The sequence below is a fragment of the Coenobita brevimanus genome, chromosome 107 (assembly GCF_032717465.1).
Source record: "Coenobita brevimanus isolate Jiangsu-jjx chromosome 107, ASM3271746v2, whole genome shotgun sequence".
In the NCBI taxonomy this organism is placed as follows: domain Eukaryota; kingdom Metazoa; phylum Arthropoda; class Malacostraca; order Decapoda; family Coenobitidae; genus Coenobita; species Coenobita brevimanus.
Window position 1 is genome coordinate 8,625,846 of NC_137060.1, and position 25,728 is coordinate 8,651,573.

General features: G+C 42.2%; 1 protein-coding gene across 1 annotated transcript in view; it reads right to left on the minus strand.

Moving 5' to 3' along the window:
* The window catches only part of LOC145416692 (sacsin-like), a 39,593-nt gene extending 15,662 nt beyond the window's left edge, over positions 1–23,931 (minus strand). The window contains exons 1-3 of the mRNA XM_080285629.1: positions 23,868–23,931; positions 7,948–11,975; positions 1,491–7,427 (exon numbers count right to left, since the gene is read on the minus strand). Coding sequence (XP_080141755.1) covers positions 1,491–7,427; positions 7,948–11,975; positions 23,868–23,931 — 10,029 coding nt within the window. The remainder of the gene's footprint in view (positions 1–1,490; positions 7,428–7,947; positions 11,976–23,867) is intronic.
* Positions 23,932–25,728: the final 1,797 nt, after the last annotated feature.

Here is a 25,728-nt window from a genome sequence, read left to right on the forward strand (position 1 = left end):
ACTGAAAAAGGGATGTGTAATGTCTCCATGGTTTTCAATTTGTATATGAGTGGGGTTATAAAAGAGATACAAGACAGAGCAATGTATGGTGGAGCGGTCCTAATGAGAAAGGGCATCGTTTGGAAACTTCATTTATTGTTGTTTGCAGATGATACTGTATTATTGAGGACGAAGGGGAACTGCAAGGCTTGGAGAATGAGTCTGGGAGAGTGTGTAAGAAACGTAATCTAAAAGTGAATGAGCGGAAGAGTAGAGTTCTGGGATTCGAGAGAAATGAAGTCGCTGAACTTAGTGGGGTTGGATGATGAGGAAATGGAAAATGTGGGTGCATTTAAGTACTTGAAAACTGTGGTGAGTAAGGATGGAAGTTTGGAGGATGAAGTGCTTGAAAGGGTACAACAAGGAAGAAAGATGGCTGGTTCTTTGAAACCAGTAAGAAGAAACAGGGAAGTGACCAGGGAAGGAAAAAAGTCGCTGCATAACAGAATTATGATACCAACTCTAACGCATGGGAGTGAAGCTTGGACCTTGTTGGAAGGACGGAAGTCAAGAGTGAAAGCAGTGGAAATGAGTTATTTGAGAGGAGGATATGGAGCTACATGGAGAAACATACTGACAAATGAGGATGTGAGGGAGAGTTGTGGTGTGGATGTGATAGAAAGCGTTAGGAGAAATACACTGAGGTGGTTTGGCCATATGGAAAGGATGGAGACCGAAAGACTAACGAGGAGACTGTATGTAAGTGAAGTGGACGAGGGGAGAGGGAGGGGGAGGCCAAGGAGGAGATGGAAGGATGGAGTGGAAAGGGATATGAGAAAGGGGTGTGTGAGCTGGGAGGAGGGCAGTGAAATGGCGTGGGACAGGGCGATATGTAGGCGCTTTGTTTATGGCCACCCCTTACGGGCTTAATTCGTCTGGCAATGGTTAGATAGATAGATAGACCTGTGAATTATACATATGTATACATACTTGAATGCATACAAAAGCACATATATGTATATGCTGGAATCGGACAAAAATGCCTTAATGTGTTGTAGATGCTTATCTATAAAAAAAAAATAAAAATAAAAAAAATAAACTTAACTCGGACTCAAACAAACCAAACTTATGAACCGAACAGTCTAATACACAGTAAACTGTTCTAACATACCTGGTGAAATTTAGTGGTTTTAAGGTAGGGAAGGCTAGGTTTGAAATTAGACTGAAATGGTTAACTTAAACCCAGGAAGGAATTTTCTCACATTAGTTGTTCGATATCTATCTATCTATCTATCTATATATATATATATATATATATATATATATATATATATGTATGTGTGTGTGTGTGTGTGTGTGTGTGTGTGTGTGTGTGTGTGTGTGTGAATGAAACAACCCTGTCATATACTGAACATGGAGGGTGGGTATTAGATTTATGAATATGTATTGAGCCCCAAACACACAGAAAAATTAATAATATATGAATAAAACAAAAAAAATAAAAAACTAACCTGGAAGCATATGTGTATGATCCAGCAAGGTGACCCATGCTGACAACCACTGGCTTCGGTGTAGTCATGTGTTGCCTGCCGCCACCACTTTTTGGCCTCCCTACGATCGGGCAGCCGCTCGGGAGCTGAAGAGGCCGAGGACATCCCCAGCCGATTTGGGGGAGGCTTAAACACCACAGCCAGCTCATCACTAAGGTCGCAGGCCGCAGTTGTGTGGTAGTCCTCATCGTCTGGTATGGGCAGACCTTGCTCCAGGCGGCTCGCCAAGACCTTCAGGTACAGCTGCGCTCTGCTACATATCTCGGTGCTCTCGGAGTTAGTGCTTGGGTCCCACTTGAGGAGTAGGCGACGCAACAAGTGACGCCTGATCTCATCATCTTCCACATTCCACAAATCAATTACTTGCTGCTTAATCTCCGGCAATACCTCACTGAGCGACACTTCATCTCTGGCTTCAGATGACGACTCACCACTGACTTGCGGACAAACCAACCTGTACAACTGATGAGCTCTGACTGTGATCAAAGTTTCCTCCTCACCTCCTGTACAAACTTCATATTCATTCATCATCACAAACGGGTAACTGCATATCAAGCGCATTATTTTGACAATGATAAAGATGTTCGTATCCTCATGATCCTCGTCACTCTCACAACATGTATATTTCTTCATGCAAACGACCTCCCCTTTTTTAAACTCACAAAATCCATGCTCCAGATAAGCCTGCAATGTTACATCAAGATACTTGCCCACGTCCTCAGCACTTAATAGTGATTCACTCTGGTTGTTATCTAAATCCTTAATCTTCATAAAATTTAGATCTCTGTGTATCTCTCGTGATCTCTCAAAGGAATTACAAACCATATCAAGGACACGCATCATATCAACACATCCCACTTTAAGAAGCCGACTGTACAGTTCACTTAGTCCAGCTGAGATTATGTTCTTACAAATACCCTCAGAGATGTAAAGTGTAAGGCCGGGAATGCCATCCTTACAATCAGAGACAAAATATGGCATAAGTCGATAACCAACCTCTTTGTCATAAAGCTTCATCACAGTTTTCACTTTGTTCAGTCTCATCACAATCACACTATCCAGCAACGTGTCTAGCTGTTCAGGACTGGAGTAGCTTCCTATCTCACAGAAGTGATTGATGACCCTCTTTACTGCACCTCTGAAAAACGTCGAGGTTATGGTTTCCTGTATTTCCTGGTACAGAGAGCTTGAGTCTTCTTGTGATTCATCAGACAGAAGCTCTTCATGAACTACTTCAGACAAGAATTTGGGTCTTAGTCTCAGGGGCAGACGCTTTACAAAGTCAATGTTATCTCTAAAAATCCCCAGATCTCCAAAATTTACCAGCACAATGTCCTCAAGATTTTCTTGGGTCGTTGTAAGAAGTGCTTGACTGTCTGTCACAATCATTTCCGATGAACTTTCTAGCCTTCCGCCTGTAGTAGGAAGATACAGCTTAGGAACTGTCAATTCTCCAAGATGCTCATCATGTTTCAACAGTCCTTGCAGAGCCAACTTGATTTTCCCACGTTGTTCGTAGCTGCCATCTTCATACATCATGCTAAGAATCTGGGCATAAGTGTCACAGTTTCCATCTGTCACTACTCCCAGGTTCCTGAACAAATCATAGTATTTTCCATACATCACTGATGCCCCGTACAAGTATGGCTGGATCTCATCCTCAATATTCATGATCACTGACCCACTAGTGACAAAGACCCCATGGTCATGAAGATGGATGACCGGCACGCCACTCGGTGCTTGATAAACAGATCGGTCACAGATGCCAAGATGCTCATAAATGTGTTCCATCACTCGGGTGACATCAGTGCTGGACTGGACTGGTTCATTATAAAGTGACCAACAAAGGTGTCTTATGTGCTCCACAATGTCTTTCTGTGGTGGTTGTCGCATCAGACCCAACTGTCTTAAATCAGAATCCCGTACATAATCTGGGAAGATATTTGCTTTTGACCATATGAGTTCAGCAAAGTCCTTGTGAAAGCTGTTATTTAAAGAGGCCAAACCAGAAAGTGTGGTAAAACAAGGTAGTAGCTTTTCCAATGCTTCATATTTCCCTGGAACCATAAACTCGATTTCCTTGATTTCGCTCAGTCTGCTCTTCAGCGTTTTATAATGTTTTATGAGATAATTAAAGAGAGCTTTAGATTTCTTGTAAACCTGCTTATCAGAAAAATGCAACCCTTTGGCATACTCTACAAACTGCTCAGACGTCAGGTCACGATGTACTCCAGCCAATCCCATAAAGTATCTCCACTTTTTCCCTTCCCAGACATCAGGCAAAGCATTCTCAGTCATCAAAGCAAAAACAGGATTTGAGTGGTCATAGAAATTGTCAGCAGTCACCAGCTGTCCATCCTTAACAATAAATGGAGTTTTCTTAAGTGTGGTTATTACACGCTGTTGCTGTGGGCTAAATTTCTTTGCCGACTGAGTCAGATTCAACTTGTCTCTCAGTATACCCAGGTAGGACATTCTTTGCTCCTCATTTAAGCGACCTAGATTAGGTAATATGAACAGAGCAAAAACATCTAATTCATCTGCCAGGAGGTCAGGATCAATAGACTTGTAGAGATTTCCTAAATTATCATTGGATAACTTACTTAGGATTAAGAAATTGTTGTCCAGAGCAATCCCAGTCATATCTCTCATAGGTAATGAATTTGGGTCAGACAAAATCAGTTTTCGGTGTGTCAGACTGCGAAGTTGTCCCTCCAAGTCTTTAAAGATGCACAGGGAACAAATTTTAGTTAGATCAAGTGTGGCTTGCCTGGAACCTCTACTCAGGTACTCTACAATTTCACTCATGTCCAAAAATTCACCCATGAAAGAGCTGTTAGTCACAAAGTCACCTATCTGTTCTTTCCGTGAGAACAATACTTCTAGGACCGCTACTGGGTCTTCCAAAGTGGTTGCTAGCTTCAACTCTGAAGGAATGACTGGCTTGTCTGAGGGCTTTCCAGAAATCTTTTGCAGCTCTGTATATGGGTGAAGAAGTAGCAGCTTGTGAAACACTGAACCTCTGCTATGTCCACGAATGTCTAAAGTTTTCTGTGCATCAGCGACTGGGATGAGTGTTACATTACTTTTGTCCACTGTGGCTGGGTACACGGCCCACTCACCAAGCGTCTCAATTATATACATTCTCCTTTTCCTCCAGGTAACGTCATTTTCAGTACCTTCCTTGAACTTAAACAGTTTCTCTGCACAATGTACCACAAATTTCCACACATTACACAACCATTTCATTAACTGTGACTCTTCCTGTGTATTAATGAGCTGTGTTACACGGTACTCCTCTGAGAGGTGGGCAGTGAAGTCCTCCAAATTAAACTGTTTCACCACTTCAGCCTTTGTTAACATTTTCATCAGCACCATGTCGTGTACAAATTTTTTATGAACGAATTTGTTTCCACATTTGGGTAGTAAGTACCAGAATGATGATGTAAATACTGGCTCTTCTGTATCAAAACACTTCAGCACATCATCACTTGTCAGTAAGAGAGGAAGCTGTTTAATGCTGGAAGGGAAATCTTGAACTGTGGAGATAAAGCATAGTAACTTACGCACATTCTCTGGTTCCAGGAATGGTGTGTTGGTAATTCTGCAACCTACACCTGGCTCACACCTGTCTGGATAATCATCATTCCAAGAAAGAAGAAAATCTTGAACACTAGCTGGGGTGACTTGAGGATATTTTTGTTCAGGGTCTGCACTGTTTATCTTGTTCCAAAGATCTTGGCTGCTCACCTTCATACCAAGTCTTCTGAGGGTGTTCTGTACATTGGCCTCCACATGTTGTGCAGGAAAAAATACAGGAAATTTATGGCCGGCTTCAATAAATGTATACCACTTCAGCACACCTGTCTCTGGTTTTTTACTCTCTCTGGGATAATATGGCAGTGTGAAAGATGCACGTGAAGGTGTATAGGTCTCTGGATCAGGAGTAAAAACATCAAAGTATCTGAGCTGATTATTAGCCATAACGTATTTGTAGAAAAAATTAACAAATGTTTTCCACTTGGCAGATCTTACAGCACCTGCATCTGGCAAAAAAGTATGGAAATATTTAATATTTGCCTCATAAAATGACTTTCTAACATGAAACTCAGCAGCGTTCATGGAAGAAAACAAATGAATTCTTAAGAAGTTAAGAGCGTGCGCGGCTGCAGGGACGAGGACCTCTTCCATCAGCCACATGTTCCACTTGTCCAAGGTATCTCCTTCGTTTGACCACAGGTCCTGCCGTGACGAGTTCAAAGTAAAGTGCCCATTGACACTAAAGAGCAGACCTGAAACCGCTGGCAGTGGCAGGTAGCATGAGGTTATCTGCAGATTCTGCAGATCATCCACTGGCAAAAACTTCTCCCTTGCTGTAGTGGTGGTGTATTTAAGCAGAACAGCTGCTCCAGCATGAGGCAGAAGAGGTACCCTCCTGCAAGCCTCTTTCACTATCTCTGGTACACTGTTGGGTGTGTCCGTGCCGAGCTGCTGCACCACGTACCAGTGGAAGGTTTGGCCATGTGTGTCCGTTATTTTCATTTCATAGCAGTCTCTCACCATTTCATATTTGCATGGGTCAGTGGGATCCCTTAAGCTCTGCTGCCGTAATGAAATTTTGCGCTCAATTTCAGGGGAGATGAAAGACTGTACAGAATATTCCACCTGAAGTTTGCCATCCTGAGTGACCTTCATGATCGAAATTTCACGCACATTCTTCAGAAATATCAAGCACTTTGCCATTTCCCCTTTATAATCATTCAGTATGTTTTCTATATCTTGAGGATGAATGACGTTGCCCGAAATCGAGGAATCATCTCGCACACGCAGAGGGAGCCTGAATACGGTTCCTTCATCCTGTATGAGCTCCTCTAAATATCCTAAGAAGGAGTCAGGATGATCTTCTCTCAGCTTCTTCAAATCTTTCAGTTGCACTCCTGGCTCCTCTGGAGAGGCTAAAGGGTCATACCAACAATGAGGGTCAAACATGCACAGAGTCTCGTGGTATGGAAGAGACGGGCCACGAGTCAGAAATGAAGGTGCATCAGTCAAATGATAAACAACGTTAAAACCTATACCATACTGACCAGTGCAGGCTGGGTCACCCCTTTTGAAACTGTTTCCCAAGTCCTGAATACTGCGGAGATCATCTTCGCTAAAGCCTTTGTTGTTGTAGACAGCTAATGCCGGACCTTGAAGTGGAGCCCATTGTTTGTCGAGGAGTCTTTCTTCTGGCAACTGTCTAAAGTCTTTAATGAAGGCTACTTTACTTGCCCCAGCATCATCAGCGTTCTGAAGTAATTCCTTCATTATGGTTCCATCGCAAAGGTACTCATGCAGGATGTTCTTTAACTGAGTTGTTAGCTTTACTTTCTGACCAAAACGAAGGCGAGTAGATGATTCCTCCAGTCTCTTCCTAGATTTAGATTTTATTCCCAGCCACTCAAGCATTTCCTGTGACACACTGATGGACTTATGTAGACACTTAAAGTGACCTGAACTCAAATGCTTCCCGTCTTCTGTGCACAATTCACGAGTCGAGAAGAGGCGACCACTGGTGTCCGGCAAGTAAATATCGGGATCTGCCCGACCATATTCACTACAATCAGCTTCTCTCACTCGGAAAAGTTCACCAAGAAGCTTTGACATCTGGATGACATCTTGACTGTTGAGCTGCTTTTCCCCATACTTTTCTTTCTTTTTCAGAAGCATTTCCTTCACGACATCGTAGGCAAAGTTCTGTTCGACTTTTAAGGCTTTCATCAGTCTTCTATAGCGGTTCAAGTTTTCATTTTGTGCCGAGAACAGATCAGGACTGAAATTCACGTCACTTGACAGTGCAAACAACTTGGGTTTCTTAAAGCCATGTGTTGTAGTAACATGATTGGATGATTGCATCTGTGTCAGAGTCACTGTCCTTTAGACAACCCTCTAAGTGTTCATATATGGCATAGCATCCATTTGTTGTGCTCTCATCAATCACTGATCTGTGGCTATATTCTCGGAGCTGATAGACAACTGAGGGAAGAGGGAGATCAGTCAAATCCATCACAACTCCAAGCTGTCTCAGCACTGTTATGTAAGGAACTACCGAAATGTAGTCAAGCAGTGGATGGCAGCTGCCAACTAGCATCTTGAATTTTGCCAAGTACATGGCTGAGGAGGCTGCGAATGCAACAGCTGTAATTTTACTGTTTTCATGATCTTTGCAAAAGCTGGTTTGATGGAGTGGATAACTTTCACCATGCCAAGCGAAAGGCCATTCACTGGGTTTCTGCATTACAGGCAAAAACGGGATGATACTTATCCTTCTGGCTATTTCTGCTTGTTCCTCATGACTCTTTGAATTATTATACTTCAAAATATTTTCAGCTCTGTGGACAGCACAATGTGAACAAGGCAGTTTGGATACACTTGCCACCCGCTCACACACCCACTCTACTGGGATGTCATCGCTCTTCATACCTAACTTCAATAGCTTCTCACGTCTCTCGGGGCTGTTTACAATAGCCGGAAATGGGAAACGCTGATCGTTTTCGCTGAACATGCGAGCAGCAGCACTCCTGGGGTCAATGAGCTGTTGTGGAGGTGTGAGTGTGCCGTGTGGCTGGATTGGTATACACGACACTTCTTCCAGGCTTTCCACAAAGCAATTATCTATCATGTGCAGAGTCAGCTTATCTCTCTTCTCTGAATCTATAATCTCCTTGTAGAGATTAGGCAGGAAATACTCTTGGTAAAATTCTTTACTAGTGATGCAATGCTTAGATACAGTTTTAGGCTTGAACCTCAAGGTAATGTTTTCTGGCATTTTTATGATGTTCACATTATCTAATGTTTTGAAGAGGGTTTCCATATACTCATAGGCAATTTCTCCAACCTCTTTGCATGACTGCAGGTTTCCATGAAGAAATCTGCAGCTGGACAGCCCATGCCACTCTTCTCTACTACGAAAAACCTTTAGATCTTTGTCCACGATGCCCTCATAGAAACCCATGACGAGAAGCTTCAAAAAATCATCCATCATATTATTTTTGACTGGCCAAAGTCTGTAGTAAGGACACTCCTGGCATAAACCGTATTCTGCCAGTGACACTAGGAGGGTGTGGAAGGCAGAGGACACAGCATCATGAAGGAGTATTCTGTTCCAGCTCAGCTCATGCCTATCATCTTCATTCTGGCGCTGGAGGCTGTTACGACTTGACTCCACCTCAAAGAAGCCATTTACCTGGACCGCCAGATCAGTTGTGACAGGCAGTGGTAGAAAGCAATGGAAATGACCTGTACGATAAAAGCCCTGTGGAAGGTCACTCAGAGGTATCGGTTGCCAGCCATCACTCTGTCTACTCAAAGGGACAGCAACAGCACTGAGGGGAAGAGCTTTTCCTGAAAACTTTTCTGCAACTTTACACAAGGTCCCAAGACCGGAGTGCCATGAAATCATCCATTTGACAGTCTTACGTTCCTTCACTCCTCCACACATTATCTGACCATGTTCGGTGCAATGAACTTCAATGTCAGGCATCGTTGTGTACTCGAGTATATCCCCTCTCCACTTCAATTCATAATTTTTATTTCTGTCAAATAATGCAGCCGCTCTTTTCATCGGTGTTAATGTATCATTCAAGTTAGAACTCTGACAAGCCTTGGTGTTTCCATCAGAACGAACACTCTGGAACAGAAGCTGCTGCTCAACAGGTGACGATGCACCATCTGCCAAATGGAATACTCTGATTTCAGTGACATTTTGCGTAAACAAGAGGAGTTCACCCACAACATTTCTGAACATCTGCAACAGCATCATCATTTCCTTCTCAGTGTAGTGTATATTGCTGAGCCTGCTGACTGCTGCCTGACTTGGCGTCCTCAGTGGAAAGCGGAACAGGGTGCCATGGAAATTCTTGTCTTCCTGAACTGAGCAGCCAAATACCTGATGAAAAGGCTGAAACTGTCCCTTCAGCTTCTTCAGCATGTACAAGTTCTTCTCGTGTTTGAAATTAAACCTAACACCAGGCGAGTCAAGGTATGACACTTGAGGGTCAAATATAACGTAGCTGGTTCCACTCACAAAGCTTGGCACATCGGTCAGGTTATAAACAGAATTAAAACCCAGTCCGAACTTTCCAATTTTAGTGGACTGATATTCCTTTGTTCCACCTCCCAAATCCCTTAGGTTTGAGAAGTCGTCCTCTGTGAAAAGAGAGTCGTTGTAAGCCCACAGAGCTGGTCCCTGACACTCTTTTAACTTAACGTTAAGCAGCATCGAATGAGCGTCTTCATTTTGACGCTGATCATAGAGAAAGGACACGCAGGTTGCGCCAGCATCATCAGCATTTTGTACTAATTCCTTTAAGATGGCCACCCCATCCCGGTACTGATGGATGAGTAGGTTGTGGAGGCGTTTGATAAGGTTCTCCTGCTGCCCCCACTCCAATAGCGCTTCACCTCCCGCCGCCAAGTGTCGCCGTAAGGGCGCCACACCCAGCTTTGCTGCCAGTTCGGTACTCACAAAGTCTGCCACTAGTTTGACTCCAAGTTCCTCACTATCTAGCCATTCATTTTGTTCTGAATAATAACAGAGGTCTCGCTCCACTAGTTCCAGCCCACCATCCTCACTCTCTACAGGCAGTAAGAGCTGAGATGAAGGAATATGTTCGGCAGAGTCTTTTACTTTCTCAAGGATGGAAAGAATCAATTGTTTAACTCTATGAGTAGATATAGTTCTCAAACTGTTGCACTGCTTAAGGATTTGCAAACAGCACACCAACATTGCTACCGACTGCTTCTCAAAACATCCTAGGAATTTAAATAAATCTGCACATCTGTGTAGGTAACTAGGGAGAGGATGCATTAAGGGTAACAGTGAGATATCATCATCTGTTGTTGATATGTACACATGGATTGGGTGTTTAAAGCCACAGTCAGTATAAATTGAAGCTAGTGATGCAAGCGATTTCAAACTCGGGGCCTCTTTTGTGCCCACTAGAGATGACAAATGTAAGTAGATACTTTGGATCACCTGAATGTTGCCAACTTCCAATGGCTCACAGCCATTCATTATTTCCTTTAATTGGCTGACTGAATGCTCTGCGCTTGGGTCTTGATTCCAACCGCAACTCTGAGCAACCTGCTCTATGTGAGCACAGCTGACCAGGGCAACTACTGAACCGACAATATCTTGGTATTTCTCATAGCTTTTGAGATCGCTAGGAGCATAAAGTTCCGGCTTTGTGGCCCAGGAGAGGTTGTCAGGGTAGTGGCTGGGTGGGTTTATCTCACCGCAGACAAACGGAACACCTGCTACAGCTTCACACACTTGACGGCAGTCTGACCGATGGTTAAGAACCCTCAAAACAGCTGCAGATTTTTTTCTCCTTTCTTCTAACGTCAGTCGTTTTGCCTGCATTTCACGTATAATCTGAATCAGCTGCTGCTGAGGCATATTTTCCAATGTCCTCATTCCCAACATGCGCAGCAGAGGGTAATACTTCTGCAAAGACTTTGCAGGGATGAATTTTTCACCAATTAAGACATCATTATCACCATGCTCAGGATCATAAAGCTGGCAAGGTTGGTACAGTTCACCATGTACCCCAACTACAAACCTCTTCTGCCTCAGCTTTTGGCATATACTAGCACTCTGAAGCATTATAGAGTCTTTCAGGATGTAATCAGCTAATTTTATTATTTCACTGTCTGGATAGGTGCTTTCAAGAGCTTCCAGACACAAATCCTCCTTTGATAAAACATGAGCCCCAAGTCTTTTAGCCAAGTCTTTGCTGTGATGAGTTAAAGGTGTTATGAGGGTTTTAGGTAACCTAACTGGGAAGTCATCAAGCCGAGGTGCTACAGTGTTGACATTCTCAATGCACACATAGTGCTCTGTATTATACTTGTCTGCAGCTTTGAAAATGTTTAGTTCTCGTAACAAAGATTTTAGTTTATCCTGAAGTGAATTAAGATCAATCAAGCTGCAGAACTCTTGGCTGTGGGGATTGGTACAATGTTTGTTGAAGGCAGCAGCAAGGTGGCTGAGTGAATATTTCTCTGCCACTTTGAGGAGAGCCAAGGTCACTCCACTAAGATGTGATTCAAATACATAGTGGCGGAGTTGCCGGTGGTTGACGTAGTGAGGCAGTGACGGCACCACTAGTACACGCAGGTGGGAGAGTGCCTGAACCTGTGCTGAGGAGAGAGTATGGCTGGGGATCTGTTTAACAATGACCGAGTTGAGGGAAAGCAATTCCTTGTGTGAAGATCCAGATGGCACGAGGGGTAATGATGAAACAGTGGACAGATCAACACCTTGCAGGAGAGACCACACCCTTCGCAGCCACGTTTCTACCTTCGCATGTGACACATGGCCCTGCCGGATGTACTCCACACTGGAACGTAGCACCTCAACACAGTCTTCCTCCCACTCAAACTGCTTCAACTGGGTCACCCCTGAAAATCACAAATTGCAAATTTAAATTATAAATGTAAACGGATTTTTAAACAACAGTATAATTTCTGTAACCGGAAACATCTATCAACCAGACAAAATCTTCCACAGGAGTACACTCTTATTCTTAATATTATTCAGCTCAGTCGTACATCGTCTTTAACCCTTCGTTAGTCCCGTGGGGTATTCAAACGTGGGTAGTCCGGTGGGGTGTTACAACACCCCAATACTAAAATACATGTAGTGTTACTAATACTGCCGCTTCAGCATATCTCTGTAATCACTAATGAAAAGATTGAATGCCTAGGAGGTGGTGTTTATTAATGTATAACAAAAAAATACAATAAATTATAATATCAGTAAAAAAATAACGAATGGACTCATATCTCATTTGTCAGGAAAACACGCAAAGGAAAATACATTTTCTGATTTATAAAAATCAGTATAATGATAAACAATATGCAAAAATACGATTTAAAAAAAAAAAAATATATCACAATATGATCTAAATGGTTAGTTTGATAGGGTGACTTGACACCCCAAGGGGGGGGGGAGTGCCCCTCTCTCTCACTACAGCAAAGGCAGGACTAAAGCAATCCACACGCTCCCTCCCCTCACTGAATCAGAAGAGTACTGGAACGGAGAGAAGTATTCGAATTACCGGCTAGGAAATATGAGTTTTTAAAATAAATGGGATACCAAAACACCCCGTCTGACTAACGAAGGGTTAAACACACTTTGGGTTTCATTCTCTCAGGATTTATCTTGGAGAGAACGCCTCTTGTAAAATCTGCTTCCAAGAGATTAGGTGTGCTATGCCGATTCCGTGCTTTCTTTACCCCTGCACAGTTGTTGACTTTACACACGGCCTTTATTACCCCCTCCCCCCTTGTGTGGAGTACAACTATGTATGGAAAGACTCCACACATACAGCTCTTCCTAACAAGGTGGAGTCAAAGGCTTTTCAGCTCAAGTTAACTCTCCTACTCTTATTGATTCCCTTCAGCCTCTGTCTTTTCGCTGCACTGTTACATCCTTCTCTCTTTCCTATCGCTACTTCAATGGTCACTGCTCCTTTCAGCTATCTGCTTGCATCCCTCCACCACTACTGTACAGCAGGCGCGTAGCACCCATCTTTTTTTTTTTTTTTTTTTTTCAAATGGCCATCACCCTGAAGGGGCAATAGGTCAACAAGAATCAGATAATCATGAAAGCCAAAATAATGATATGAAATATTTCCATCTATTTCATACCAATAATACTATTCATATTATGAAACACAATAAGTAATAATGAATACATCAGCATATATGGAGAGTACCAGGACAAATACTTCCATCTATACATCGCATGTAAATCATTACTATACTACTATAATATAATCAAACATCAAATTTATGTAAAAAATAAATAAAAAGGAACAATTACGAATTTATTGGTTTTGAACAAAGGAAGAAGAAAAAAAAAAAACATAAATGTAACCTCCTCCTGCTAGCAACAAACTCTCATCCCTTTTCTGTCCAGCTGTGTAATGCAAGAGTTAACCGTTACTCTCAGTCCTTCATGCATGCAACAGTTCAACTCTGTAGCTCTCTCCCTCTCTTTGTATTTCCTACTGCCTATGATCTCCAGTCTTTCAGACGCAGTTTGTCCAGGTATCTCGAAATGAACTGATCTTGAACTAGGCTCTGTTATCTTGTTTATGCTTTTTACTTGCAGGGAACAATTTGCGGGCTCCTGGCCTTTGGTTCCTTCTCGTCTGCATAAAGAGAGAGAGAGGAAAAAAAAACAGTACTACAGGCCGCATGAGAGGGCCACCTTCCCATAGTGGTGTTGACAAGCCAGGATGAAGGACCTGTCCGAAATAGGAGTCGTCACAACCCCTGTGATGAATCCAGCTGCTCCCGCAAACAGCTCCCAACATTCCCTATCCCCTACAACAACACAATGAATAAATAAATAAATAAACAAATAAACTAAGAGTTAAGGATGGTGTGCTGCAGTGTCTGCACATTTGCGACTTAATACTAGCTGGTATGGATTTATTCATACCAAGTCAACAGTTCACTAAGAGATTGAACTCTCCAAAATGGTTTGATGGCAACTGTGCCAGAGCAACAGCCCAAAAGTCATTAGCATATAACTCTTACTTAAAATTAAAAACATCTGAATCACTCTCTCAATTTAAAATTGCTAGAAATCACGCAAAAGCTGTATTAAATCTAGCTAAATCAAATTTTCTTCAAAAGCAAGCATCAAAATTACTTAACAACCCTAATGACAACAGAATATTCTGGTCCTCTTAATTCTCTCAATAACAACTTTAACAAGTCATCTTTCTTTCCCCCACTAAAATCTTCAGATGGCAACATTACAAATGACCCGCGTAGGAAAGCTAATATTTTTGCCAGTACATTTGCCAGAAACTCTACCATAGACGATACCAGCCAGAATGTCCCAGTACTAGAACTTGACTCTCCCGAAGCTGCCCCACTTAAAATACGGACAAGATATGTAAAATCCATCCTATACAATTTACCTACCAACAAAGCTCCAGGCCCAGATGGAATTTCGCAAATTGTTTTGAAAAAGTGTCCCCCTGAACTTGCCTCTGTTCTAGCTAAATTATTCAGACTATGCATACGTACTTCTTTATTCCCAAATTCATGGAAAGAAGCCAATATCCACTCAATTCCGAAGAAAGGAAGTTCCTCTGACCCCTCTGATTACAGACCAATAGCTGTCACATCTTCTCTTGGTATGGTATTTGAAACTTTAATTAATAAGCACACTGTTAAACATATTGAATCCATCAACTTAACTAGTGACAGACAATAAGGATTTCGCCACGAAAGATCCACCATTGACATAATCTAAATCATGCCATCCATCAATCAATTGATCTACATGGAGAAACTCATGCAGTAGCCCTTGATATTTCAAAAGCTTTCAACAGAGTATGGCACCGTTCCCTGCTGTCCAAACTCCCACTAATAGACATATATTGCCAGATTTGTACATTACCTTCAGTGCTACTAATACTCCCATCTCCAGAAGTATTGAAAATCTTGGCGTCTCACTTAAAAATGCCCTCAGCTGGACCTCTCATATTAGATCACTTGCTAAAACCGCCTCAAAGAAACTTGGATTATTGTACAGAGTCCGTAACTTCTTCACTGATGAGCAGTTAGCTATAATTTATAAGAGTCATGTGCGCTCTCACCTTGAATATTGCTCACCCTTGTGGAATGGATGTGGAGAGGTTGCATTAAAACAACTCGACAATATTCAGAACAAAACTGTTAGAATTATTAAGAACCCTGCCATTACAAATACACTACCTCCCCTGCAAGTAAGAAGGAATGTTGCCTCCCTTGCATTATTTTAGATATTTTTTTGGCAAATGTTCAGACGAAGTTGCGTCCATGGTGCCACCTCTCCATGCCTTCCCTCGTGCTACACGGGCATCTGGTAGCGCTCATGACTGGAATGTCACTCATCCATATTGCAGAACTTCTGCCTATCAGAATTCTTTCTTTCCCCGAACTGCACCTCTCTGAAACTCGCTTCCCCAGATTTAGAATTATACATTCTAAACACACACACATACACACATATCACAGAACTATACAACATTCTAAACACACACACACACACACACACACACACACAATAACAGAACTATACAACATTCTAAACACACACACACACACACACACACACACACACACACACACACACACACACACGCACGCACACACACCACTCGCTGGTGCAGTGGTAACGCTCTCGCTTGCCAACTGGTTGACGGGAGTTCGCGCCTCGCTCAGGTTGCGAAAAAGTTTCACTGACGAAGTGGGTGGTTATTGTCCCCCTTGAGCAAGGGGACGGGTGTGTGCGTGCCTTGCCCTTAGATCGGACTATATGAGCTCTCAGCTCCCTTCCGTGAGGGTAAAAGCTGACGATCACGACCATCAAGTGATCCTGACCGACCCGGTGAATTACACACACAATCACAGAATTATACAACATTCTAAACACACACACACACACACACACACACACACACACACACACACACACAAAATCACAGAACTATACAACATTCTAAAGACACACAGACACAGACACACACACACACACTCACACACACAAGTCACAGAATTATACAACATTCTAAACACACACACACACACACACACAAAGATCAGAGAACTATACAACATTCTACACACACACACACACACACACACACACACACACACACACACACATATACACACACAAAGATTAGAGAACTATACAACATTCTAAACACACACACACACACACACACACACACACACACACACACAGATCACAGAACCATACATTCTACACACACACACACACACACACACACAGATCACAGAATCATACATTCTACACACACACACACACACACACACACACACACACACACACACACACACACACACACACACAAATATCACAGAACTATACATTCTAAACACACACACACACACACACACACACACACACACACACACACACACACACACACACACACACACACACACACAAATAACAGAACTATACAACATTCCACACACACGCACACACAAAGATCACAGAACTACCGAACATTCTGAACACACACACACACACACACACACACACACACACACACACACACACACACACAAAGATCACACTATAAAATATTCCACACACACACACACACACAAAACATTGACATAGCACTAATACAAGAGACTAAACTCAACATATTCAATGCTTTACAGACTACACTACAGTCACACGAGACAGAGAAAACACACATGGAAGAGGGGCAGCTTTATCACCCTCGCACCCAAAGACAATCCATTCACCAACCCTGCACATGAAACAGAGCAACAAGCACCCAAAGTCTATCTATCTCTCTATCTATAGCCCGACACCCTAATCCCGCAAAGAGTGGTTGCAGACAAAACGCCTCCAAATCGCTCTGTCACTCACCATTTGACTACCCTCCCACCAACTCACTCCTCCCTCCCTCATATACCTCTCAACTCCATCCCTCCACCTCACCCTCGGTCTTCCCCTCCCTCTTCCTCCCTCCACCTCACCTACATACACCCTCTTAGTCAGTCATTCATTTTCGATTCTCTCCACATGTCCAAACCATCTCAGTGTATTTCTCCTGATCTTCTCAACCACATCCACCCCACAACGTTCTTTCACTTCTTCATTCGTCAACCTGTCCCTCCATGTCCCTCCACATGCTCCTCTCAAGTAGCTCATTTCCACTGCTCTCACTCTTACTTGTTCCCCTCTTGCAAGGTCCATGCCTCGCTTCCATACGTCAGGGTAGGGATCACAATACTATCATGCAGTGACTTTTTACCTTCCATACTCACCTCCCTATTTCTCATCACTGCTTTCAGTGAACCAACAACCTTCCTTCCCTGATGTACGCTTTCACGCACTTCATCCCCCAAGGTTCCATCCTTATTCATCACACTACCCATTCCTCCATATCCTCGCCATCCAACCTCACCGTGCATTCTGTGACTTCCTCTCAAACACCATAACACTACTCTTGTTTACATTAACTTTCAGATTCCTCTTCCTACACACTATCCCAAATTCATTCACCAAACCTTGCAACTCCCACTCATCTTCACTAAACAATACTGTATCATCAGCAAACAACACCGGAATCTTCCAGATCTCATCCTCATTCATTAGAGCCAGCCCTAAATCCACTGCCCTACCTTGCATCTCCTTTACAACGCCATCCATGTATATATTAAACAGCCATGGAGACATCACACAACTCTGTTTCAGTCCCACACTGAGATCAAAGAACTCACTCAGTTCACCATCCACTCGCACCGTAACCCTAGCTCCTTCGTACATACTCTTCACCGCACTCAACAATTTCCCCTCCACTCCATATATTCTCAATACCTTTCACATACCTTGTCTATCTATTCTGTCATAAGCTTTCTCCAAGTCCATGAAGGCAGCATACACTTTCTTTCCCTTCTCTAGATACTTCTTCACTATACATCTTAGAACAAATATCTGATCTACACACCCTTTTCCCTTCCTAAATCCCCCTTGTTCTTCTCCAACTAGCTCCTCTGTTATATGCCTAACCCTATCAATGAGTATTCTACCATATATTTTTCCAGTTACACTAAGAAGGCAAATACCCCTGTGGTTACCACATAATTCTCTCTCCCCTTTTCCTTTGTACAAAGGAACAATTATACCTGATTTCCAGTCCTCCGGAATCCTTCCCTCTTCCCAAGCCAATCTACATAACTTCCATATCCACTCCACTACAATCTCACCAACATACCTCAGAATTTCACCATACACTCCATCAATTCCTGGTGCCATTCCCATCTTGATCTTCATTGCTTCCACTATTTCCGCCCTACTGATCTCTTCCTCCCTCCCTTCATCTCTCCTTCTCCCAACCATTCCCCAACCACTTATACTTGCACTGCTCTCACTCTCTACATTCAACAAATCCTCAAAGTGCTCCTTCCATCTCCTCAATTTCTCTTCTCAACCATCAATCTATTATTCCTATCTCTCACTCCCCTACTATTTTCCCTTTCACACTGCCTTACTTTATTTACCTCCTTCCAAAACAATTTCTTACTCTCCCTCCATTTCACATTCAGATTCCTCCCAAATTCTTCATCCACTTTCTTCTTATTCGCCTTCACCAATCTCTTCACCTCCCTTCTCCTGATCACATATACCTCTCTCTTCTCTCTCTCATCTTCTCCCCTACCTTTACTCGCTAGCCTTCTTCTTATGTTCCACAGCTTGTTTCACCTCATCATTCCACCATGCTGTCCCTTGCACACCCCTGCATCTCCTCCTCACTCCACAAACCAACTCACACGCTGCACCTATCTCTTCCGTGAATATCTTACATACGTCTTCCACCCCTTCCATCTGCTCTAACTCATATCTTCCCAATCTTTCTTCCACTATGCTCTTATACTCTGCCATTCTCTCACAGTCTTGCAATTTCTCCACTCTTCTCACAGGAGCAGTTTCCTCCTGTCTTCCCCATCATCTCTTCAACCATTTTCTTTGCAGCTTTACCTTGGCCATCACTAAGTGATGGTCCGAGACTCCATTCCCCCACCCTCTCCACACTCTTGCATCCAACACTTGTCTTCTCAGAGAAATTACCAATATGCCGGGAATCGAACCCGGGACTCTCAGGTGAGAGCTGTTCTCTCTTCACTTGTCTTCTCATTCGCTCATCCACACACACGTAGTCTATTATTGCCTTTTGTTTAACAAGTTCACCATCCATCCTCCTCATAACCCTCCGTGTATACCTGTGGATCATCTTATGCCGAAAGTAGGTGTTAGCTATTGCTAACCCCTTACCAACACAGATGTCCAACAAAGCACTACCATTCCCATCTACTTCAGCTGGCACACCCCACTGACCAACCACTCCATCCACTCGTACATTCCCGACTTTGCCATTAATGTCTCCAATTAAAAACACTCTCTCACTCCTCTTAAACTTGTCCAAAGACAACACCACAAAAATAACATTAGTTAAGATCAAGATACACAATGAAACTCCAAACATTATCAACATCTACATACCCCCAGTCACATCATATCTCCCCCTCCATAGAAGGCACTTCATCTCTCGACCCGTCCCAGACCATCCCCACTGAGATAACCTGTGACCTAAATGCAAAATACCTCTCATGGTTTATCACACAGAAATAACACAGTTGAATGTCCTCGTTCTAAAGCATCCTGAACACTTATACATTTTAAACAACCACCACATCCCAACACAACCTCCACACACAATCAATGAGATGGCCACCTCCCACACATCACTTTGGGCAACTCAACACAGTCAATTCAAATTTCCTGGAAAATGATACATGATTTTTCATGGGACCACCTCACTACAAACATATCACACACAGTAAAAGCAGATCCAACCAAAGGAAGGAAAAACCTTCACCAACTACTAGCAAGCAAACTGGGCACTATTTATTAAGGGCATACGACAAGCATTGAACAGCTTTAACATAGATTCTTATCTAAACATTGACCATGCAGTTACCACGTTTAACAGAATTATTAAAGCAGACAGCAATCTCATACCCCTGGTGGCAGTGCTAGAAACTTTACCCAAATTTCTCTTCATATAAAACAGCACATAAAAGTCAGAAACAAATTAATCAGTAAAGCTCAACTCGGGTCAACAGAACAGGAAACCATGCACAACTGGATCAACACCAAAAATAAACTTTTCCAAACACACAAGAAAAAAAAAAAAAAAATGTGGACACCAAGAATCATAGGACAAACAGCAACAAAATTCCGAAAAACAATAATTACCACAAGTCCCCAAAACCACACCAACTCACGAAGCTCCACCAAACAGTTGCCCGTATTCTCGTCGAGAAACAAAGCTCCCTAGTACCTCTTCCTTAGCTATTTGTTTTTGGATATTGCTGGTTAATAATATGACGATATTGAAGGATTTATGAAATACAAAAGATGACAATAATGTGTAATAAACGAAAAAATCTCTTCGGAAAAGGTGTCAGGGAGCTTCCTTAGCCAAGGAGGATACAGTCCAATAACTGAACCATCACAGGCAGGAAGAAATAAGCACTAAATTAATAAACCTTTATGTACTGAACCAGAAATCCCCAAAACAGAGCTATTATAAAAAAAAATTAAAGGAAGCACACGAACACAATCCCCATTCGCCTCATGAGAAGTGCTTCAAATGATTACACACACACACACAAAGTGGGAGGAATAGATCATATTCCAAACCTCCATTTAAAACACCCCAGCCCCAAAGCAATAAATGCCCCCACTGGAATGTTAAACTTCTGAACTCAGAACCCAATCTCTGATACCTGGAAGTAACCATTATTCCCAGTCTTAAACCAGAAAAACCTCAAAACAGTTCCGCATCATACAGAACAACAACACTGCTTTGCACAGCATCCAAACTCATGGAAATATTAACATCACTCTCCTATATCCCTCTCTCAGACTCTAAACATGGATTCCGACCAAAACACTCAATCACGTCCCACGTCTCCAAGTAAACTCGGCTCAACCTAGATGGCCTCAACAAAAGACAACCATTATCAAAAACACTAGCCGCAACAGACATAAAGCTTTTGACACATCCCAATAAATGAAACCTCGGACACAAACATGGAGGAAAATAACAAATGGCAGGACCAACTTCCTCTCAAGAAAAGCCAAGTGCTCTACCAAAACTCAACGCTATTAATTCAGAATACTACCTAACGTCTAATGGTATCCCACAGGGCTCAGTCCTTCCGCCCTCACTTTTTAACCTTTAAGCAAGGAGCAGTCCAATTCCAGCTTTCCCTTAACCCACTTGAAAAGTGGCTTAGACAAAACACAATGATTATCTCACTAGTCAACAATTACCTCCTCATACCAGGTGGACATGAATCTCAAACACACCCTCAAGTTTCCCTCTTTAACCAACTAACTACCACAGGAGACATCCCATAATTCTAGGACTGACTTTGGACATATCAGACATGACATTTCCCCGGCATACAAGTTATATCAAGGCAGAGGCATCTCGTAAACTCAGTGTCTTGAAGGCACCAGGCACTATCTCTGGTCAACAGAAACGATTACCGAAAACCCTCTACTCAGTTCAGCAGAACAGCCTGAATTAAGCTAGTCCAAGCAGGGCCCCAACCTCAACTAACATAAACATTCATAAGCCTCAAACAAACACAAATAAAGCCATAGGAAAAAATAACATGATGCAATAAGACGACATGTATTGATCATCTACTGTACATCAAGAAAGAACGCAATCAAAGATAATATAAATATGAGAGACACACAGTTCATCACTTCAGTTCAAACCCATCCCACCCTGCCAACTTTATGTTGCATCACCCGCCTCCATAAACAACGAACACCCGCTCAGCAGTACCTACAGCATCTCATAAACCCGCTTCCTCCACCATCCAACACCACACTTCACTTTACAGACACATACAAAGCTATCACAGTCATCCAAAACCTTCAACCAAATGGCATCTTTCATGAGTGACCACCAGACATCCACCCTTCTGAAACTATCCTACCCAGACACAAGAGTATACTAAGCCAATATGCAATGGCTCACCAGACTTGGTACAATGCCATCACAAAATATAGCTACACTGCAATGCAGCCCCTGCACAACAACAACCTAATTTCATGCACCACACTATCACAACACAGGTAATCCATCAACGTAAACTCAACTTTAAAAGACCTCTGGAAGCAACCAGTTGAAGTGGCCGGCTTACTACAGCCTGTTGGGTTCACACCCATATAGGCCTGGGGTTACAACAACAACAGTACTACAAATGTAAACAGAACTGTGAACAGAATTGCCGTTTACATATCTAAAACAAATTAAGACGCTTAGAGAGGGGATATCTCCACCAGCGTCTATGCCAGACAAAACAGATCATCAAAATTTTTATCAACTCTTCCTTAGCCCATGTCCCACTTATCCACACATTTTGCTGGAAGCCACCAATAGCGTTCTGAGATATTAGTGGACAAACAGAGAAACAGGGGTGAATACATAACCTCAGCGGTGGTTATCAAGTAGGTCACGTCTGAACACTGTACACACAAATGTAACTGTGAACTACAAATTATATGATATGCTGTACTGTAAACAGTATTGTAAACAGAAGTACTACGGTCAAAGCTATAACTGAACAGAACTGATTATAAACTGAATTATAACTGATGACTTGCAAACACTTCAGGTAAAATACTATAAAAACTATACTGCAAAATAACTATGCTATAAATAATAAATAGCTGTAATCAGAACTATAACTCCGCATTAACAACAAAACTATAAACAAAATGACTATTCTAACTGTAAACAGAGCTACAGAGATCTAATCACACAGAGCTATAACCGTAAACATAACCACCGATCAACTGCAAACCATTCTAAAATAAATAAGTAAATGCAAAAAGAAATATATATTTGTACAGAGAAATAGATTTTAAAGGTAAATTATAACTTTACATAACTGTAAAGTGCAATATAAATAACTATAACTGTAAACAACTCAGAAGTCTATTATTACCACCACCAAAGAAAGTTGGAGTTCATATATTCACACCCGTTTGTCTGTCCACAAGATATCTCGAAAATTTATTTACTGGATTTAAACGAAATTTTGTGAATATGTGAGTCATGGGCAAAGGAAGAGTTGATTCAAGTTTGGTAGTGACCAGAATTAGACACCCGGTTCAAGATAGTTTTTGTTAGCTTGCCCACAAGATATCTCAAGAAGTTATTGATGGATTCCAATTAAAGTTTGTGGATATGTGGATCATGAGCCAGGGAAGAGTTAAATAAATTTTGGTGGCAATCTGAGTTGCCTGGTACAGGCGTTGCCGAAAGTATGTACTCTTTGAGTTTCCTTAACTTGTTGACAACTGAAAACAGAACTATGGTCATTAAACAACTATACCTACAGCAGAAATATACAGTATATAACTGTAGTAGTAGTAGTGGTAGTATTTATAGCCCAAGGTTCATCTGAAACGTGAATCCAAGGGACTGCTTCTGAAGTTGCCATTCTTCTGCAGTCCACCATCCTACTTTCAAGGAAATAACTGTGGGACGTTTGTATAACCAGGCAGTTAAGCCGCCCGATTATATCGATGTCACCGCATGAAGGCGTCCCTCCTCAGCACCTATTTTTGCAGAGAGGTAGAATGAGTAAAGCACCAATTACGTCTTTGACGTAGAATGAGTAAAGCACCAATCACGTCTTTGACCTTACAAAGACCTCCTACTCCTTTGGGCTCAGTTGACTGCCAAGTGTAGTCAGAATGGAAGGCAGACATGACTAGTAACCAAGAACCTATTCCAACTTCAAAGCTAATGGTTATGGCTTTTCATACAACCACGACTTAGTGTTTAACTTGTAGGAGTGACCCAGTTCTGTCAGCTGAAAGCAAAGCGCCTATACACAGCCCATATTCTATAGCAGGAGGAGGGCCACACCTGGAAACTGAGAGAGAGAGAGAGAGAGAGAGAGAGAGAGAGAGAGAGAGAGAGAAACTATGGAGGCATTGTCGTAACGCAGCATCCTTAACCCCTTCCATCCAGTCTTATTTTCTCTATAGCCTTTTTACTCTAACTTGGCTTACATTTCCCATCTCTCCATCTTGAATGTTTTGTTGTAGGAACAGAGTATCACTAGAATATGATGTTAGTCACGAAGAAATGCTATGGAAAGGATGTAGAGCCATATTATTGTCATTTTCTGCCACTGAACTACGTGAAATAAGCTGGGGAAAAAAAAAAAAAAACAATCTCCACTTAGTTAATGTGAAGGAATTGTAGTAACCAAGGAGACTACTTCCTACCTGGTAATAAAGGCTCTTCGAATTTCATGCAACCACTATAAAGTTTTTAATTTATGCGAGCGGTGCAGTTCCGCCAGATAAACACAAACCGAAGACATACGTTAGCTTTATACAAGTGGCTTACGGTGACACAAAACCATGCCCAACTTAGCCCATTTACAGGTGGTTTAAGGTGCTGCAGTGGCGCCTTGACGTGCACCTAACCGATATGTCCTTGCGGCTTCACTGCCTGGTTATACAGAATTTTCTCAGTAACTGAGTAACCTCCCTATCCTGCAGAAGACAAATGGTGGGCCTTAGAAGGTGGGCAACTTAAGCTTGCAATCCACGTTCAGATAAGCATGGGGATGCAACAGCTACTACAGTTCTACCATTAATAATAATAATAATAATAATAATAATGCTTCACAATTACTGATTACAAACTACTGCAATCTGATGACGCATCTTACATTCTATTACTTCTTTTTATGCAAGGAAGAAGGAACCTAAGGCCAGAAGCCCATAAGATTGTCCCCTCCACGAAAAAACGAGATAACTGAGAGCAAATTTCAAGATATGTTTATTTCGAAATGCCTGGACATGATGCGTTTGTAAGACTGGAGGTCATAGGCAGTGGGAAATACAGACAACTAGAGGCCCCCCAAGGGGATAATCACACCACCCGCGAGCCGATACAAATCTAACGCGGTTCGGAATATGACCTTGACCTTGACCTACTTTCACTAATTTCAAACTGGTAAGAGATTTTCACGTCTACTACACACCTTTAAAATGTTGTGATGATACCTTGAGTGGATGCGAGTTATCGTGGTAACTGACACACAGACCTTGACCTACTTTCACCAATTTCGAACTCGTAGATTTCTTTCCCTACTACACACCTGTAAAATTTTGTGATGATATCTTGAGCAGTTGCGAAGTTATCATGCTAACAGACAAGCAGACACACAAACTGAAAACAATACTCGTAGATTTTCATCCTTGCTACACACTTGTAAAATTTTGTAATATTTTGAGCAGTTGCGAAGTTATCGTGGTAGCAGACACACACACACTCGTGATCGATTTTTTTTCCCACCTACACACCTGTAAAATTTTGTGATGATATCTTGAGTGGTTGCGAAGTTATCGTACTAACAGACACACAAACAGACAAACTGAAAACAATACCAGCTTCGCTATTGCTGCTGGTAAAAAAGGAAGACAGTTCCAGAGTTGACCTGTTCCATACATGAAGGACTGGTAGTAACGGTTAACTATGGCATTAGA